Source organism: Erythrolamprus reginae, chromosome 8 (genome assembly GCF_031021105.1).
Source record: "Erythrolamprus reginae isolate rEryReg1 chromosome 8, rEryReg1.hap1, whole genome shotgun sequence".
NCBI lineage: Eukaryota > Metazoa > Chordata > Lepidosauria > Squamata > Dipsadidae > Erythrolamprus > Erythrolamprus reginae.
In genome coordinates, this window is record NC_091957.1 from 4,445,140 (window position 1) to 4,465,829 (window position 20,690).

At 45.4% G+C, this 20,690-nt stretch overlaps 1 protein-coding gene across 2 annotated transcripts in view; it reads right to left on the bottom strand.

Annotated features, from left to right (window-relative positions):
• The window catches only part of MAPKAP1 (MAPK associated protein 1), a 125,459-nt gene extending 105,548 nt beyond the window's left edge, over nucleotides 1-19,911 (bottom strand). Inside the window, exons 1-4 of one of the 2 annotated variants that reach the window (XM_070758692.1) lie at nucleotides 19,721-19,911; nucleotides 10,827-11,157; nucleotides 5,545-5,634; nucleotides 1,196-1,509 (exon numbers count right to left, since the gene is read on the bottom strand). In XM_070758692.1, coding sequence (XP_070614793.1) covers nucleotides 1,196-1,228 — 33 coding nt within the window. In that variant the 5' untranslated portion in view covers nucleotides 1,229-1,509; nucleotides 5,545-5,634; nucleotides 10,827-11,157; nucleotides 19,721-19,911. Of the gene's footprint in view, nucleotides 1-1,195; nucleotides 1,510-5,544; nucleotides 5,635-10,826; nucleotides 11,158-19,657 lie in introns of both variants that reach the window. The other variant, XM_070758691.1, reaches the window with a different exon arrangement.
• Nucleotides 19,912-20,690: the final 779 nt, after the last annotated feature.

Sequence of the window (20,690 nt, forward strand, 5' to 3'; positions counted from 1 at the left end):
TTATGGCCCAAAGACAAATTCCTTGTGTGTCCAATCACACTTGGCCAATAAAGAATTCTATTCTATTCTATTCTACTGTCTAATTCTATTCTATTTTATTCTACTGTCTACTCTAATTCTATTCTATGTCTACTCTAATTCTAATTCTATTCTATTTATTTTAATTCTATTCTATTGTCCAGTCTAATTCTATCCTATTCTAATTCTACCGGTAATTCTATTCTAGTTAAAAACATCATAATGCACAACTAAGGAAGAGTTGGTTTGATGCACAGAGAAAGCTATGCTGAGATTTGGTGTAGGTTACCTTTCGATGATTGCTTCATAGCTGGAGTTGGGAGCTCTCTTTCCTTGGCTTTAAGAGATTCTGTGCCTCTTTTTAATGAACACTCTATGCCAGGGGTCTCCAAATATGGTGAAGAGCCTTGGTGGCGCAGTGGATAGAGTGGAGTACTTCAAGCTGCTTCTGCTGATCACCGGCTGCCAGCAGTTTGGCAGATGAAATGTCAGTAGGCTCAAGGTTGACTCAGCCTTATTTCCTTCCTTCCTTCCTTCCTTCCTTCCTTCCTTCCTTCCTTCCTTCCTTCCTGCTTCTCTGTCTCTTTGTCAGTTTCCTTCCTTCCTCCTTTCCTTTCTGCTTCTCTGTCTCTTTGTCAGCTTCCTTCCTTCTTTCCTTCCTTCCTCCTTTCCTTTCTGCTTCTCTGTCTCTTTGTCAGCTTCCTTCCTTCTTTCCTTCCTTCCTCCTTTCCTTTCTGCTTCTCTGTCTCTTTGTCAGTTTCCTTCCTTCCTTCCTTCCTCCTTTCCTTCCTGCTTCTCTGTCTCTTTGTCAGTTTCCTTCCTTCCTTCCTTCTTTCCTTCCTGCTTCTCTGTCTCTTTGTCAGTTTCCTTCCTTCCTTCCTTCCTGCTTCTCTGTCTTTGTCAGCTTCCTTCCTTCCTTCCTCCTTTCCTTTCTGCTTCTCTGTCTCTTTGTCAGTTTCCTTCCTTCCTTCCTTCCTTCTTTCCTTCCTGCTTCTCTGTCTCTTTGTCAGTTTCCTTCCTTCCTTCCTTCCTTCTTTCCTTCCTTCCTTCCTTCCTTCCTGCTTCTCTGTCTCTTTGTCAGTTTCCTTCCTTCCTTCCCCCCCTCCCTCCCTCTTCTTTCCCTCCTCGGTGGCACAGTGGTTAGAGTGCAGTCCTGCAAGCTACTTCTGCTGATCACCAGCTGCCAGCAGTTTGGCAGATCGAATCTCATCAGGCTCAAGGTTGATTCAGCCTTCTATCCTTCCAAGGTCGGTAAAATGAGGACCCAGGTTGTTGGGTCCAAAAAGCAACATCGACACCACCACCCCCTAAAAAACCCCAGAGCGTTGTTCTCGCTTACCTTGCCATCGAACTTGGAGTATTCGTTGAAGGGATTGTTCAACTGCAAAGGACACTGCTCCAGTCGGACCGAGAGGATTGATGGCTTCACGGGAGCATGGGCAGGTTTCACCTTGAAGTTCTTCTTCACGAAGAGGCAGCTCAGCTCCTCGGCTGGGGTTTCGGAGAAAGAAAGAGAAGAAAGTCTGCGGAGATTCTCAGTCGCGGTGGGGTCTCAAAGGTGCTTTTTATCAAAAGGCAATGGGACTTTTGTTTTTCCTTGCTTCTCATCCAAGAAGTTAGCCAGGACCGCCTCTTGCCACATACCTCCCAGGGACCAATAAGAGCACAGAGAGTTGCCCTCCTCCGGGTCCCGACGACAAAGCAATGCAGATTGGCGGAGCCACGGGGAAGGGCCTTCTCTGTGGCCACCCCGGCTCTATGGAACCAACTTCTGCCCGATGTCTGTACTGCTACCACCCTACTGGCCTTTCGTAAGGCCACGAAGACCTGGCTTTGCCGGCAGGCCTGGGGGGGAGGCATGAATTGTACATTTTCCATGGCCAAACTGTATGAATGGTATGGGGTTTTTACATTTATATTTAGATTATATTCGACTTATTTTTATTGCTCTGTATCTATTTGTGTTTTTATTTATATTGTTATTATTGTAAGATGGCCTGAGTCCTTTGGGATTGGGCGGCATAGAAGTCAAAGAAAGAAAGAAAGAAAGAAAGGAGGGAGGGAGGGAGGAAGGGAGGAAGAAAGGAAGGAAGAAGTCAGAATGGAAAAAGCTTCATGGATAAGAAGCAAAGCATCTTTATTTTATTTATTCGATCTCTTGACTCAGGACTCAGGATGGCTTACAGCAATAATAAACATACAATATAAATAGACACAAAGGGATAAAAAGAAGACGAACATTATCTGAAACTAAAACACCATTAAAATGTTATTTAAAAAGGCAGTCACAGTCATACACATGCACACCATTCATAGAGTTGGCCATCAAGGATGTCAATTCATGGCCCCCAGGCCTGCTGGCAAAGCCAGGTCTTCGTGGCCTTACGAAAGACCAGCAGGGTGGGAACAGTACAGACATTGGGCGGAAGTTGGTTCCATAGAGCCAGGGCAGTCACAGAGAAGGCCCTCCTCCGTGGTCCCGCCAACCAACACTGGTTAGTCGATGGGACCTGGAGGAGGCCAACTCAGTGAGCTCTTATTGGTCTCTGGGAGGTATGCGGCAGGAGACGGTCCCGTAGACAGTCCACAGCCACTCGGTCTTGTCTGGGTTGAGCCTGAGCCTGTTGGCCCCCATCCAGATCCTTACAGCTTCCAGGCACCGGCACATCACATCCACCGCTTCACTGAATGGGAATGGGGTGGAGATGTATAACTGGGTTTAATGGGATTTTAGTTTGTTAATGTTTTAGCCTTGGACAACGTTCGACTTCTTTTACCGTTTGTATAACTATTTATATTGTACTTGTGCTGTGGTTGTAAACCGCCCGGAGTCCTTCGAGATTGGGCGGCATAGAAGTCGAATAAATAAATAAATAAATAAATGTAGCGGAGCAAAACACAACAGTGGTTATTTCCAGGGACTGTTTAAAGGATAAACAAGGGGGGAAAGTGGAGAGAATCTGCCGTGAAAGGAGTCTGCTGGGAAGGCCAATTCCCAGGTGGCTCCGCCGATCTGCAAGGAATCTCGTTGTGCGTTCAACAAAAGGAGACACTTTGAAGCCTCATAAGACGGCGCAGATCTCTCTCTCTCTCTCTCAGAATAAAAAGGGAACATCTCTCGCCAGCCCTGCTCTGCGCTCCTGGGAGGCATAGCAGCTTAATAAATAAAACAGCGGGCTGTGCGCAAGCGAACTCGAGGAGCGCAACCAAACCCCACACCCTCCGCTATCCTTGAACAAAGAGGACAAAACTAATCTGCTCAGATTAGCCGCTCAGCCTAAGGCAGCATCAGGGCAGCCCAGGACAACAGAAGTGGTCCCAAAGCTTGGGGTCAATTCTCTCTAACACCGTCCGAGCTGGAGCTGCTTGTCGGAAAATCAACAGCACTTCTGGCAATCTCTAAATCTTCGGCTGTTAAAGGACTGGATCTTATCGGATCCATCAGGACCAGAAACCAGAAGCGGATCGCCTCCAAAGGATTCCAGCTCTGATCACCTGTGATTAAACACGGGTATTGGACTACAAGTCCCATCATCCCGCTCAGTGAAGGGCCGCTCGTCTTCGGCACTACCGGTGCGCCCTACGAGGCTGTCGCGGGCACGTCCGGTGGCTGCGAGTGTGCCCGTTGGCGTGAGATTCGGCTTCTGCGCTTGCGCAGCAAGAGAAATCTTGCGTGATATTTTGCCGATATTTATTGGCGCGAGATTCGGCTTCTGCCCATGCGCAGCGAGTGAAAACTTGTGTGAGGACGCACGCGCAAGTGAGGTTTTGTGGATTTTCATTGGCGCCAGATTCGGCTTCTGCGGATGCACAGCAAGAGAAATCTTGCGTGAGACCACGTTTGCGACTAAGATTTTGGGAATTTTCACCGATATTTTTGCTCCTGCACATGAGCAGAAGCAAAAAATCGCCGAAAATCGTAAAAATGTTGCTTGCCTGAGTGCAGTCACACAAGACTCTACTTGCTGCACATGCGCAGAAGCCAAATCTCGTGCAGGGTTGCGCATGTGTGTGCCAGGGACTTTCATCTGCATGCACAGCTGCCATTTTTCCCCTACTGGAGCTACGTACTTATTTTATTTTATTTTATTGGATTTGTATGCCGCCCTCTCCGTAGACTCAGGGCAGCTAACAACAGTAGTAAAACAGCATATGACAATCCAATATTAAAACAGTTAAAAACCCTTATTGTAAAACCAAACATACATACAGACATACCATGCATAAAATTGTAAAGGCCTAGGGGGAAAGAGTATCTCAGTTCCCCCATGCCTGGCAGCAGAAGTGGGTTTTAAGTAGCTTACGAAAGGCAAGGAGGGAGGGGGCCATTCTAATCTACGGGGGGAGTTGGTCTGAGTAACCAGCAGCCCATCACTGATTTCCCGCCTACTCGTGATCAAACCTTCTGACTAGGGATGATGGGTGCTGAAGTCCAGATGGGCGGGACACATAAAGAGGGACAGCTCATGTTTTCGGTGAATTCTTTAAAGCAAGAGTCGGCAACCCGCGGCTCGGGAGCCGCATGTGGCTCTTTCATCCTTCTGTTGCGACTCCCTGTGGCTGGTTGGCACCGCAATTTTGAGAGGAGTTTCCGGTTAGGGTGGGGGGAAAGGGGGGGCTAGGAGACTCTATGGTAAGGGGTGAGTTTTCCGGTCAGCTCCACAACTGATAGGGCTTTCGGTTTGGACCGGTAGAGGAAAAAGGACGCCGTGCTAGGAGGAGACTCTATGGTGGGGGAATTGAATGGGGTGCTTCTGGTCAGGACCTTGAGCGTTTAAGGTTGCCGATCTCTGCTTTAGCGGAAACCTCTCTTGCGTTATGCATCTTTCCCTCAAGCAATCTCCAAAATCATTCTCACCTTTTATCACTTATTTATTTTATTTATTTATTGGACTTATATGTCACCCCTCTCCATGCCCTCGGGGCAGCTCACAACATATCAAAGAACAATATACAATAAAAACATCTGAAATCCAATTAATATAAATAACGAATCTAATATCATTCTAAAAGAAGCTAAAACATTAAAAATCATTCATTCAGATGTACCACAAACTCTAGTGACCCCAAGCCCGGCGGCATAAATAGGTTTTCAGATTCTTGCGGAAGGCGGGAACGGTGGGGGCAGTGCGAATCTCTGGGGGGAGCTGATTCCAGAGGGCCGGGGGCCCCCACAGAGAAGGCTCTTCCCCTAGGCCCCGCCAAGCGACATTGTCTAGGCTCCTCCTAGATTCCAGAGGCCGGGGGCCCCCACAGAGAAGGCTCTTCCCCTAGGCCCTGCCAAGCGACATTGGAGAAGGCCGACCCTGTGGGACCTAACCGGACACTGGGATTCATGCGGCAGAAGGCGGTCCCATAAGTAATCTGGTCCGATGCCATATAGGGCTTTATAAGGTCATAACCAACACTTTGAATCGCATCCGGAAACCAATCATGCAACAATTTACAGACTTAATCAGGTTTTATGCAATGAAACAAGCACGGAAACAAACAGTGAATAAAATAATAAGATTTTTTTTTTTTTACCAGAACAGCTGGCGTTTCTCTCTTTCCACTGAACGTTTTTGCATTTGATCTGGTTCTGTCTCTCTTTCCTTAGCCGTTCGAGTCTCTGAGCTTAGAGAAAAGGAGGGGGGAAAAATATTATAATGTTTTAAGTTTGTCAACGAAAGTTTGCCACGAACAAAAAGACATAATTAACTACCTTTCTATGAATAAAGATGTTTTATGCTGCCCATCTATGGGTGGGGGTGAGGGCAATAAAATTTTAAAGGTGGCACTTCTGAAAAGCAAATACCAACAAAAACATGAAAATGTTCTTGATTTATAATTGAAATTAGAGGATATAAAACATTAATAGAGATCATAAAGATAGTATTAACATGGAAGAGAATAATAAAATGTGAAAACTTCTGTGATTAATATGACATTTCATTATATAAATCATTAATAACGGTCTTAAAGGAATTTTAATGCACAAATGAACTGAAGTGAATATTACATTACAGGAATAAAATTACTGTTATGAATTACTCTCCCCGTTTCAAAAATTAAAGATAAATGAACTCAGACTAGACTATTAAAGTTTTAAATATAAAATCTTTTATCTAAAAAAAAAATCATGAAAATTATAAAATGTCAACGCTATATAAATTAGCATAGCTTTTCCTTGCCTGTGCTGGAACAGTTTATAGGTAGTAAAAATAAATGATTTGTTTCTGCGCAACATTAGTCAAATCTTAAAATATGAATATCATTTTTTCCCCTCTTTACATATTTTCGAATCCACATCCAAAACAGTTCCACGCTCAAATAGGTGAAATATCAGTAATCAGGAGATGGCTGTCTTTGCCGCCACTTGGAATTCTCTCTATGTTTTAAATGTCAATTTCCCACCCCGCCAGGAGATAAAGAAGTGTTTGTGGGTTTATTAGTTGTGTTTTAACTAAGTATTGTCTACTGTCTGTCTTTTTTAGCTGTATATGGCTTGCTGTCATGCCCTTTGTTAAAAGGGCATTATAAATAAATATTTATTATTGTTGTTGTTATATTATTATTATTATTATTATTATTATATCATCATCATCATCATCATCATCATCATCATCAATACAACAAAGCAAACGAGATCACTATGCTGGATTTCGTATTTCATCCCCAGTCGGGCGCTTCCCAAGCACCTAAGACTACGTGATGTAGCGGAGAATTATGTTTGCCGATCCCAGTAAAGTGGCCTTTTGCAATTGACAGATGGAGATTTTGTCAATTCCGATGGTTTCCAAATGTCCGCTGAGATCCTTTGGCCCTGCGCCCAGCGTTCCAAGGACCACTGGGACCACTTTCACTGGCTTATGCCAGAGTCGTTGCAGCTCGATTTTTAGATCTTCGTATTTCACTAATTTCTCTAGCTGCTTCTCCTCAATTCTGCTGTCCCCTGGGATTGCGATGTCAATGATCCATAGAGCCGGGGTGGCGCAGCAAGTAGAGTGCTGTACTGCAGGCCACTGAAGCTGACTGTAGATCTGAAGGTCAGTGGTTCAAATCTCATAACCGGCTCAAGGTTGACTCAGTCTTCCATCATTCTAAGGTGGGTAAAATGAGGACCCAGATTGTGGGGGCAATAGGTTGGCTCTGTTAAAAACTGCTATTGCTAACATGTTGTAAGCCACCCTGAGTCTAAGGAGAAGGGTGGCATAAAAAAATTGAATAAATAAATAGATAAATAAATAAATACTTTCTTTCTTTTTCTCCACAATCAGTCTGGTGTGTTATGTTTCAAAATTCGGTCAGTCGGAAGTCCCACAGTATTATTATTATTATTATTATTATTATTATTATTATTATTATTACTACTACTACTACTACTACTACAACTTGGAGCAATCCTTGGTTTGACTAGAATGCCCACATTCAATCCAAGACACCCTTCTGGTGAGAGAAATGGGGCTTTAAAAAAAGACTTAGTCCCCTGACTTACAACCAAAATTGGGATTGGACTTTCCTCTTAAGTGAATCACTGCTTTGTTTCGTTTTTCAAAATAGTGTCGACTATGTTCCCAGTATAATTTGTGAAGGGAGAGTGAGGGGAATGAGGACGTTCCAGAGAAGGGTGGAATGCCATTCCATTTTAGGTCAAGAAGCCAACCATGGTCCATTCTGGCTTGTCGAAATTGAACCCAACGCAGAGAAAATTTGCAATGTTCCTGCCTCTGCCTTCCAGCCTCTTTTCAATCTTGGACCATGAAGCTTACAAGATTTGCCAAGAGCATGGAAGGTCCTAGTAAGGACAGAGTCCCAGAATATCTGGTATCTTAGCAGCTTCTCAAGTTCTGGGCTAGTTGGGAAGGAATTTACATTGGTGAGAAGGAGTTGTCCAAGGTGCTGAATCTGGGTGAAACAGCTCAACTGGAATTTCAACGCTAAGTGAAGCCGTTGTTAGGCGAAACACCATATGATTCCATGGCTTGGGGACAGCAGTTTCAGGACTTCTAGTAGTGGTCATTATGAGAGAACTGGACTGTCATTAGGTGAGGACCAGGTCCCGGTTTTAGGTGAAAGTCCCATTGGGATTGGGCGGCATGGAAGTCAAATGAATTAAATCAATTACATCCATTGTTGAGCCAACGAAAGACATCAATTCAGACTCAAGAGCACTGGCTCATTCTTCTAAAGCTGGGAGGAAAGCCCGTTTGGTTATTTTCAATTTATTTTCAATAAAGGAGCATTAGGTTGATTTAAAATGCTACAGATACAGCAGGAAGAGGGAAATTGTGATCCCCTTATATAGAGCGCTGGTGAGACCCCATTTGGAATACTGTGTTCAGTTCTGGAGACCTCACCTACAAAAAGATATTGACAAAATGGAACGTGTCCAAAGACGGGCTACAAGAATGGTTGAAGGTCTTAAGCATAAAACATATCAGGAAAGACTTAATGAACTCAATCTGTATAGTCTGGAGGACAGAAGGGAAAGGGGGGACATGATCGAAACATTTAAATATGTTAAAGGGTTAAATAAGGTTCAGGAGGGAAGTGTTTTTAATAGGAAAGTGAACACAAGAACAAGGGGACACAATATGAAGTTAGTTGGGGGAAAGATCAAAAGCAACGTGAAAAAATATTATTTGACTGAAAGAGTAGTAGATCCTTGGAACAAACTTCCAGCAGACGTGGTTGGTAAATCCACAGTAACTGAATTGAAACATGCCTGGGATAAACATAGATCCATCCTAAGATAAAATACAGAAAATAGTATAAGGGCAGACTAGATGGAGCATGAGGTCTTTTTCTACCGTCAGTCTTTTATGTTTCTATGTTTCTACAGATAATTAAACAATTAAGCATGTACCCAATCAATAGGAAGCAGAGGTTACAAAAAATGAAAAGTAGTAACAGTGTGTGTCTATGTGTATAAATAAATAAATACACACACACACACACACACACACTGTTCCTACTTTTCATTTTTTGTAACCTCTGCTTCCTCTACATTGCTTAGAGGGGGCTGTAAAAACACTGTGAATTAGGACATACCATATTTTTGGCGCATAAGATGCTCCCTTTTCCTTCCTGAAAGAGGCTGATAATTTGGGTGCGTCTTATACTCTGAATGTAGCTCTTTTTTCAGCCCTAACTAACGACCTTCCCAGCTCTTGCCTTGCAAACTCTATCATTGTTTCTCTCTGCAAAGAATGCTTTCCAAGCCCTAAGTCTTTGCAGGGTTTTTTCATTCTGTATTTATTTATTGGATTTATATGCCGTCTGTCTCCAAGGAGTCCGAATGTTTTTTCCAGCCCTAACCAGGTGCTAACAATGTTCCCAGCTCTTACTGGCTTGCAAGCTCTTTCATTGTTACTCTCTGCAAAGAATGTTTTCCAAGCCCTAAGTCTTTGCAGGGTTTTTTTTCATTCTCTATTTATTTATTTATTTATTGGATTTATATGCCGTCTCTCTCCAAGGACTTCAAATGTTTTTTCCAGCCCTAACCAGGTGCCAACACTGTTCCCAGCTCTTACTGGCTTGCAAGCTCTTTCATTGTTACTCTCTGTGAAGAATGTTTTCCAAGCCCTAAGTCTTTGCAGCGTTTTTTTCATTCTCTATTTATTTATTTATTGGATTTATATGATGTCTGTCTCCAAGGACTCCGAATGTTTTTTTCCAGCCCTAACCAGGTGCTAACACTGTTCCCAGCTCTTACTGGCTTGCAAGCTCTTTCATTGTTACTCTCTGCGAAGAATGTTTTCCAAGCCCTAAGTCTCTGCAGGGTTTTCATTGCTCTAAATTGCTTCGAATAAGTTTCTTTCCAGCCCTAACCAGGTGCTAATGATGTTCCCAGCTCTTACTGGCTTGCAAGCTCTTTCATTGTTACTCTCTGCAAAGAATGTTTTCCAAGCCCTAAGTCTTTGCAGGCTTTTCCCCCATTGCTCTACTTGCTTAGAATGTTTCTTTCCAGGTGCTAATGATGTTCCCAGTGCTTACTGGCTTACAAGCTCTTTCATTGTTACTCTCTCCGAATAAAGTTTTTTTTAAAGCCCTAACCAGGGGATAAAATAATGTGCTGAAGCTGACCAGACTAAGGAGGCTAGCCAGATGAATACCTGGTAAGGCGATTCTAAATGCTATGGCTATTGCCGCCCCGAGTCTTCGGAGAGGGGCGGCATACAAATCTAATAAATTACTATTATTACTATTATAATATCTCCGGGACCGCCTTCTGCCGCACGAATCCCAGCGACCGGTTAGGTCCCACAGAGTTGGCCTTCTCCGGGTCCCATCAACTAAACAATGTCGTTTAGCGGGACCCAGGAGAAGAGCCTTCTCTGTGGCGGCCCCGACCCTCTGGAACCAGCTCCCCCCGGAGATTAGAACTGCCCCCACCCTCCTTGCCTTTCGTAAAGTTCTTAAGACCCATCTCTGCCCTCAGGCATGGGGGAATTGACACATCTCCCCCGGGCCTATACAGTTTATACACGGAATGTTTGTGTGTATGTTTGCTTTTAATAATGGGGTTTTTAGTGTTTTTTAAATTATTAGATTTGTTTTTTACATTGTTCTTGCTATTGTTGTGAGCCTACGGAGAGGGGCGGCATATAAATCTAATAAATAAATAAATAAACAAACAAACAAATAAATAAACAAACTACTATTATTATTAATTATTATTATTATTATTATTACATCTCAGCTTCCCAAGATACTACTACTACTATACTATTATTATTATATTAATTATTATTATTATTATTAATTATTATTATTACATCTTAGCCTCCCAAGATGCACACACACACAGGCCTTGCGAGAATCACCTGTATTCGAACGCCTCCGAATGCCGAAGTCCCAGCTTGAGGTAATATCCACGGACTGAGAATACACATAACCCTGAGGCTCGCCGTTGCTGCTTGGCCCTTCCGAGCTGTCGTCCCCGTTGGCCGAAGCCGGCTGGAACCTTTCCAGGTCCACGTCGTGGTCGATGAGGACCATTTCACACATCCCCGTGTCATCGCTGGTCACATGCGACTGCCGGATGTGAGCCAGGATAATAGCCGGGTTATCCAAGAAAGCCATCCTACCAAGCCAGGTTCCGCTGCCTTCGCCTACTATCTCCTCCGATCCATGCTGAACCGACGTCTTCTTTACCTGTCGGGTGGGAGAGAAGAGGACAAGCCTTAGGGAAGGAGCAGGTGGCTCTTGACTTACAACGGCTCAATTAGTGACCGTTCGGAGTTTCAAAGACACTGGGGAAAAGTGGACTTACGACCATTTTTCACACTTAACAACCCCGCGACTAACAGAACCCACCGCAGTGATTCACCAAACGACCACGTGGAAGAAGGTTGCAGAATGGAGCAAAACTAATTTTAACAACCGACATAAAACAATCTGGGGGTCAATGGTGGTCGTACGTCGAGAACTAATAATTAAGTCAGGGAAGACGGTGACATTTTAGATTTAAATGTCGCAGAGTGGTGGAGAGACATGGGCTTATCTTAAGAGGCTGCTCGCGCAGCCGCATTTTGTACTATTGGGATGGACATGTTGTTGTTGTTGTTGTTATTATTATTATTATTATTTACATTTGTATGCCTCCCCTCTCAACATGTATTCTCTTTCTTTCTTTCCTTCCTTCCTTATTTTCAGTCCATCCTTCCTTCCTTCCTCCCTTTCGGTCCTTCCTTCCTTCCTTCTTTCTGTTCTTCCTTTCTTGTCTTCTTTGCCAACTATTCCTCCTCCTCCTCCTTCTCTCTTCTTTTTCTTCCTCCCTTCCTCTTCTTTCCCTTTCTCCTCCTCCTCCCTCTTCCTACTGTTCTTCCTCTTTCTTGTCTTCTTTGCCAGCTATTCCTCCTCCTAGTCCTCTTCCTCTTCCTCCTTTCCTTCCCCTTCTTCTCTCCTCTTTTTCTCCCTCCTCCTCTTGTTCTCCTTCTCGCCTCTTCTTTCTCCCCCCTTCTCCTCTTCTTCACAGCTTGAAGCACCTCAAAGACCGAAGGATGGACACCCGGGGAAGCCAACTCCCAGCCAAAAATTACCGCTGCCCCATCTATGGCGTCGTATAAATGCTGGCATGTTAATTGTGTATTTATAAGATGGTTAATGGCGAGTTAATTTACCTCCCACGCTATTATTGTGCTTGAAAATGATTTAATGCCTGCCGAGGGAGTTAAACAACAGGCTAACAGCAGGTGCAAAGGCCCATTTATATATTTGTTTCCATCTTCCTGTGCACTGAACCCCAACTTTACACTGTTTACGGCCTGAGTGGGAGGCCTGGAGAGGACTTGGGCTCCCTTGGAAGCTCTCAAAACTGGCATCCTTTCAACCTGCACATTAGTCAAAGGGCAAATGGGAATGGGAGAGGGACTATCGCTTGTAAATATACTATTCCCGTGCCAGGACGTCTGGCCAGGGATATAGTGGGCAAAACAACGACAGAGAAGCAAGGAGATCTACTGTCTTGGTTACTTTCCAGGTGAACTCAAAAAAAATTTAATGGGTTTGTTTGGATGGATGTCAAAAATAGAAGAGCCCCCCTCCTCCCCCCCAAAAATTGGACAAAAATACATACATGGTTAGAGGAAATGATAAAAAAATAAAACAACACAGACCTAAAGCCAGAAATATTTTTGCAGGGCGTGGTGCCAGAAAAATATGATGAAGGGAACATATGTTTAAGGAGGAGGAGGAGGGAGGAGGAAGAAGAGGAGGAGTAGCAGGAAGAAATGGAGGAGAGGAGAAGAAGAAAAGGAGGAGGAGGAGAAAAGGAGAAAAGGAAGAAGAGAGAAAGAAAAAGAGGAGAGAAGAAGAAAAAGAAAGAAGAAGAGGAGGAGGGAGGAAAGAAGAAGAGGAGAAGAGGAGGAGGAAGAAGAAGAGGAGGGGGATGAAGAGGAGGAGGAAAGGAGGAGGAGGAGGAGAGACTTTTACGCAAAAGATCTTAGCAAATCAGCCCTATCCCTCTTCTCTAAGCTGGGTGTCTTCCAGGAGGACAACTGGAGAACGCCAACTGGCTTCGCCATGGCTGAAATGTCTAAATGGCCGGGTGTCAATGAAAAGAAGCTCCCCCCCCCCCAATCCCAGAACGCGGAATTATTCTTCCTGAATATTTTAAGCAAATAGGAATTGTGGGGAGGGGGCAGAGGTGGGGAGGGGGGAGGAAGGGAGGGAAGGAAAACCACCACACTTATAAATTAGACCAACAAATCTGTTTCCTCGACGCCCGCCTGCAAAGTGCATTCTATCAATAGAGCGAAATGCTAATCTCCTAATTAACAACCTAATTAGGTAATTATGCCTTTGCAGAGGGACGCCTAAATGAAATATGACAACGTGGTCACCTCTTTAGATGGCACCTGTGGGCCTTTTCAGCTGTCACCGCGAAAGAGGGGAACATCAATTGGAGCAGATGACAAAACGATGCCATTTTTCATTTCAATATTGCTCGGAAACGGGCAAGGGGAGGATGTTTGCTGTTGTTGTTTTTTGGTTGTTGGTCTTTTTAAATGCAGCCTCTTGTTTTCGATTAAGCTGCATTTGAAGTCTGTCACTGTTCAATTTATTTGACTTATGTGCTGCCCAATCCTTGTCCTTGTGTGCCCAATCACACTTGGCCAATAAAAAATTCTATTCTATTCTATTCCTTTTATTTATTTATTGGATTTATATGCAGCCCCTCTCTGAGGACTTATAAAAAGAACATATAAAGACAACATATAAAAAGAACAATAATTGTTCTGTCAGGCTCTCTGGTAGAATCCTCCCAAAAATTCACAGGTATAAATTTCAGACACACACACGTTTGAAAATTCAAAACAATGTTCTTTATAATGAAAATTCACTTAAACCAAGCCCTCTTTTGGTATAGCAAAGAGTCTCCAAACAAACTGGTAATTTGTACAAGTCCCTTATCAGTTCTGTGATACTTAGCTTGCAGCTGTGAGGCAATTCACAGTCCTTCTTCTTTCACAAAGTGAAACACACTTTGCCCTGGTTTAGTTTCAAAGCGGGGAAAAATCAGCACACAAAAAGTCAAAGTCAGTAAAGCAGTCACGAAACACAACGATCAGATAATCCTCCACAATGGCCAAACCCACAGGCTGCTCTTTATAGCAGCCTCACTAATGACCACAGCCCCACCCAACCACAGGTGGCCTCATTTTCTTTGATAATAATCTCTCAGTTGTTGCTGCCTATGCATCGCTCTCCGCATGTGTGGCTGTATCCTTAACTCTTGTTCTGAATCCAAGGAGGAGCTAGATAATTGATCTCCTTCTGAGCTGTCTGCCACACTCTCCTCCTCCCTGTCACTCATGTCTTCTTGGTCAGAGGAGCCTTCATCAGCAGATTCCACCGGGGGCAAAACAGGCCTGCAGCATGTGGATGTCTCCCCCACATCCACAGTCCTTGGGGCAGGAGCTGGGCCAGAGCTAACCACAACACATAATATAATTCTTTATTGGCCAAGTGTGGTTGGACACATAAGGAATTTGTCTCTGGTGCAGATGCTCTCAGTGCATATAAAAGAAAAGAGACATGTGTCAAGAATCATGAGGTCCAACACTTAATGATTGTCACAGGGGTCAAATAAGCAACGAGGAAACAATCAACATTAATAAAAATCTTAAGGATACAAGCAATAAGTTACAGCCATACAGTCTTAAGTGGGAGGAGATGGGTGATAGGAATGATGGGAAAAAAACTAGTAGTAATAGAAGTGCAGATTTAGTAAATAGTTTGACAATGTTGAGGGAATGACAGCGGTGCCTCTACTTAAGAACTTAATTCGTTCCGTGACCAGGTTCTTAAGTAGAAATGTTCTTAAGAAGAAGCAATTTTTTCCATAGGAATCAATGTAAAAGCAAATAATGCATGCAAACCCATTAGGAAAGAAATAAAACCTCAGAATTTGGGTGGGAGGAGGAGGAGGAAGAGGAGGAGGAGGACAGTCGCTGCTAAAGGAAGAAGGTGAGTGCCCCCTTTTGCCTTTCCATGCCCAGACGCTCCGGGAGGCAACCTCGCACCGGGTGTATGGGAGGCAGCGCGAGGGAGTCACCAACAGTGAAGTGGTTTATTCCCTCTCCAAGCGCCCAGAGAAAGGAAAATGCTTTGTTCCCTCTGGGCTGCCAAAGCCTCCTTAAGCGCCACCGAAAAGCTCCTCTGGCAGTGCAGAAAAGCCCGAGATGGCTGGGATTAAAGGGGGCATGGCAGGAAACTGGCCGGGCCTTTGTGCTGCTCTCAAATTTCCTGTGAAATTTTTCCAGGCTCGGGTTCTTAAGTAGAAAATGGTTCTTAAAGAGAGGCAAAAAAAAAAATCTTGAACGGCCAGTTCCTATCTAGAAAAGGTCTTAAGTAGAGGTACCACTGTATTTGTTTAGCAGAGTGATGGCGCTCGGGGGGAAACTGTCCCTGTGCCTAGTACAATACTAAGTCTAATACAAATCCTAAATCCAATTAATATAAAACGCACTTATCTAATCTAAAATCCGCATTATATTAAAAACCAATCACTTTAAAAATCAACCACTCAACAACAACATACACATCATTGGTCGGCCAGGAGGCTAGAGTCTAATGGCCCCAAGTCTGGAGGCATAGGTGAGTCTTTAGAAGACGAGGAGGGGAGAGGCAGTGCGAATTTCTGAGGAAAGCTGGTTCCAGAGGGCTGGAGCCCCCACAGAGAAGGCTCTTCCCTAGGACCCGCCAAGAGACATTGTCTAGTTGATGGGAGAAGGCCCGACTCTTTGGGACATAACCAGTCACTGGGATTCATGCTGCAGGAGGCGGTCCCGTAAGTCATCTGGTCCAATGTCATGTAGGGTTTTATCGGACACAACCAACACTTCCTTCTTCCTTCTTTGGAACCAGGTTCTTACGATTTTAACACAGACTGGGTTCGCATGTGTTATGCTGTGCCATCACATTTAACCATGATGTCTTTAAAAAAACAAACAACCCAAAAAAAACCATTAATGGTCTAGTTCAGGGGTTGGCGACCCGTGGCTCTGGAGCCACATGTGGCTCTTTCATCCTTCTGCTGCGGCTCCCTGTCGTTCAAAATATGTGTCACAACTGCCAATGTGCAACACCCACCGATGCGCAATTTATTAAGCTTTTCGGCTTAATAAATTCATTAAGCTTTTCTGTAGGCCAACTATGAATAAATCCAAGAAAAGAAAAGTTTCAGAAGAAAATGAAACCTTTAATTCAACTATATATATGCTGGTTTTGTGGCTGCTCAGGAAATAGGCATGGGAAGGGTTTTGTGGCTCCTGGGGTTTTCTTTTCTGTGGGAAACAAATCCAAGTGGCTCTTTGAATTCAAGGTTGCCAACCCCTGCTCTAGTTGGCTGAAGAGTTTAGCAGAATTAAACTATCCACTGTGACTTTACAAACTACAGCTGGACCTTGGCTTATAACCACCATTGAAGTTGCACCCAAAATTCCTGTTGCTAAGCAAGACAAATTTTGCCCGCTTTGATAGATAGGTATGAATAGGTAAGTAGGTAGGTAGGTAGATTAGATAAATAGGATAGATAGACAGACAGACAGACAGACAGATGATATAGAAATAGAAATAGCACTTATATTATTATTATTATTATTTATTAGATTTTTATGCCACCTCTCTCCGCAGACTTGGGGTGGCTTATAGACTGCTCCACAGTGCTTTACAGCCCCCTTTAAGCAGTTTACAGGATCAGCCAATCTGGGTCCTCATTTCACAAAATTGAACGGGTCCAAAGACGGGCTACAAGAATGGTGGAAGGTCTTAAGCATAAAACGTATCAGGAAAGACTTAATGAACTCAATCTGTATAGTCTGGAGGACAGAAGGGAAAGGGGGGACATGATCGAAACATTTAAATATGTTAAAGGGTTAAATAAGGTCCAGGAGGGAAGTGTTTTTAATAGGAAAGTGAACACAAGAACAAGGGGACACAATCTGAAGTTAGTTGGGGGAAAGATCAAAAGCAACATGAGAAAATATTATTTTACTGAAAGAGTAGTAGATCCTTGGAATAAACTTCCAGCAGATGTGGTAGATAAATCCACAGTAACTGAATTTAAACATGCCTGGGATAAACATATATCCATCCTAAGATAAAATACAGGAAATAGTATAAGGGCAGACTAGATGGACCATGAGGTCTTTTTCTGCCGTCAGACTTCTATGTTTCTATGTTTCTCCAACCCTGGAAGGATGGAAGGTTAAATCCACCTTGAGCTGATCAGAATCGAACTGTTGGCAGTGTGCAGAGTCAGCCTGCAATACTGCATTCTAATCACTGTGCCACCATGGCTTATAAATAGATGGTAGGTAGGTAGGTAGGTAGGTAGGTAAGTAGATAGATAGATAGATAGATAGATAGATAGATAGATAGATAACTGTCGAGGAAAAACTGTGACAACAGCCTTAGACCAGGTGTAGGCAAAGTTGGCTCTTCTATGTTATGTGGACTTCAACTCCCAGAATTCTTGAGCCTATCATGCTAGGTCAGGAATTCTGGGAGTTGAAGTCCCTATGTCATAGAACCCCTGGCCTATCCTGATCAATTGCTGCTTGTCGGTGGAACACAAAAAAACCATGGAAACACCCTGGACGGATCCAGTGGAAAGATGCGCTAAAGAGTTTGACAGCCAAACAGAGCCCACGCATGTTTCCGTCCTGTTCAAAGCAAGCAAGCTTCATCCAGCCACCTTCAAGAGTTCAGGACCGGAAAACCCAAGTGGGAGGAAAAAAGGAAATCAGGATTGAAAATATTTGCTTACCACCCCACCTCTGACCGTGGTTTCTCAGCAACAACACACACAAGGGAGAAAGCAATCGTACACCACAATACTGAACGAGGCTACCAGCAACATGTTTCTCCAAAAATAAGACTGGGTCTTATTTTCTTTTGGGCCCCAAAATAAGCACCCGGGGCTTGTTTTCGGGGGTGTCTTATTCTTAACCCCCATATATGGGAGTCCCACTGCTTCTGTTTGTTTGCAAGTGGGGCATGGGGGGGCGGAGGGGGGGTTGAAATCAGCTTGCCTCTTGGGTCAATATGAGAACTACTTCAGCTTCAACCACAACAATACATGAGCACACAACAGATACAAACTCTAAGTAAACCGCTCCAAACTCGACTGCAGGAAATACGACCTTAGTAACCGAGGAGTTGATGCCTGGAACTCACTACCGTACCTGACTCTGTAGCGTCATCACATAACCCCAAAACTTTACCCTTAGACTATCCACTGTTGACTTCTCCTGATTCCCAAGAGGTCAGTAAGGGGCGTGGGTAAGTGCACTAGAGCAGGGGTCCCCAACCACCAGGCCGTGGACCAGTACCGGGCCGCGGGGCATGTTGCACCGGTCCGTGGAGTCAGCAGCTGCCGGCCCTCATGCCGCCACCCCCTCCCTCCAGCGCTTTGCCTCCCTCCGGGCAAGAGGCCTCGGGAGGCAGGTTCTGCTGGCCACAGGACGATGGATGGGACAGAGGGGCAGGAAGGACCGAGAGGCTCAAGCCTCTTTTGGCTTCTGCCGCGGGGCGCTTTTGCATTTTTGGCTGGGGGGAGGCAGGAGGGCCAGCCTGACCCCCCTCTCTCCAGCGCTTAGCTCCCGCTGGGCAAGAGGGCTTGGTAGGCAGGTTCTGCCGGCCACAGGACGATGGCGGGAAAGAGGGGCGGGGAGGACCAGCACCCCCATGCTTAATCTCGCCCCCAACCACGCCCCTTTCCGCCCCCACTGGGCCATAGAAAAATTGTCTTGCTGAAACTGGTCCCTGGTGGAAAAAACGTTGGGGACCACTGCACTAGAGTGCTTTCCGTTAGCTGTCCTAATGTTTCTCTCTTACTGCTATCATTGTTATAACTTTGTATACCACCAATAGGTACTTGACAAAACAAACAAAATAAATAAAAAAGGTAAATTAAATATAAGAGAGACCCCCCCATGCTTGTCAGAGTTGGGATGGGGGGGAAGGGATGCAATCAGCCCCCCCCACCACAGGAGCAGGGCAACCAATGGGGGCTGGAGACCCACAAGTGGGTGGGTGGGGGATGAGGGGGAATAGGGACCCTTCTGCACCCCTCTCCACGTCTCTCCCCCTCCCCCAACCCCCCCCCCCCCACAGGAGCAGGGCGACCAATGGGGGCTGGAGACCCACAAGTGGGTGGGTGGGGGATGAGGGGGAATAGGGACCCTTCTGCACCCCTCTCCACGTCTCTCCCCCTCCCCCAACCCCCCCCCCACAGGAGCAGGGCGACCAATGGGGGCTGGACACCCCCAAGATGGGGGGATGGGGGGGAATAGGGGCCCCTCTGCACCCCTCCCCCAATGGGCCTCGCCCCCACAGGAAAAGGGCGACCAATGGGGCTGGAGACCTCAGGTGGAGGGAATGGGCAGGTGGGGGGAATAGGGGCCCCTCTGCACCCCTTCCCCCGTCTCTCCCCCTCGACCCAATGGGCGCCCCCCCACAGGAGCAGGGCGACCAATGGGGGCTGGAGACCCTCAGGTGGGGGGCTGGGTGGGTGGGGGGAATAGGGGCCCCTCTGCACCCCTCCCCCCACGTCCCTCCCCCTCCCCCATCCATCCAGGGCCCCTCCGCCCCCCCTCGAGGCCCCGTCCCTCCTTCCTCTGGGCCGACCAGGCCGGGGGCCACGCACCATGGGACCTGGAGTCCAGGAGGAGGAAGAGGATGAGGAAGCGAGGCCCGCAATGTGACTTACGGGCCGGGCGGGCACCGCCGTCGCTACCGGGCCCCCTCCGGCAAGGCGCGGGGCGGGTGTGCGTGCGGTGAGGGGGGAGAGGGAAACCGCGGGCGTGGTGGTGGTGGGTCGCTTCACGGAGTCCCGGGTGTGTTTTTTTTCCAGCCACGGACGCGCCGACCCGGAAGTGCTAGTGCCGCCATTCGGAAGTGGCCGGAAACCGGGAGGGGGGAAGTCTAGCGAGAGGGACGCCGGCCGGGGTGCGTGCGCGCGCATGCGCTTCGCGGAGGGCGGGGGGAAAAACAGAGGGACTGCCATAAAGGCGCCCTTTGCGTAGGAGAGACGGCGGAGGCAGCAGGAGATGTTCGCCGGGTCCTATGCTCTCTCTTTCTTCGGATTCAGAAAGAGCGAGAGAGAATAGAACAGAATAGAATAGAATGTAGAAAATGAATATAGAAAATGAATAGAAGAGAGTAGAATATAGGAAACAATAGAATAGAGTACAGCATAGAGTAGAATAGAATAGAATATAAAAATGAATAGAATATAGAAACATAGAAGTCTGACGGCAGAAAAAGACCTCATGGTCCATCTAGTCTGCCCTTATACTATTTTCTGTATTTTATCTTAGGATGGATATATGTTTATCCCAGGTATGTTTAAATTCAGTTACTGTGGATTTATCTACCACATTTTCTGTATCTAGAAAATGGATAGGATACAATAGAATAGAATAAAATATAGGAAAGAATAGAATAGAATAGAACAGAATTCCTTCTTGGCCAAGTGTGTTTGGACACACAAGGAATTTGTCATTGGTGCAGATGCTCTCAGTATATATGAAAGAAAATAATTGTCATAGGGTACATCTAATCAATCAGGAAACAATCAATATTACTATAAATCGTAAGGATACAAGTAACAAGCTACAGTTATACAGTCATAAGTGGGAGGAGATGGGTGATAGAAAGGTGAGAAAAACTAATAGTAA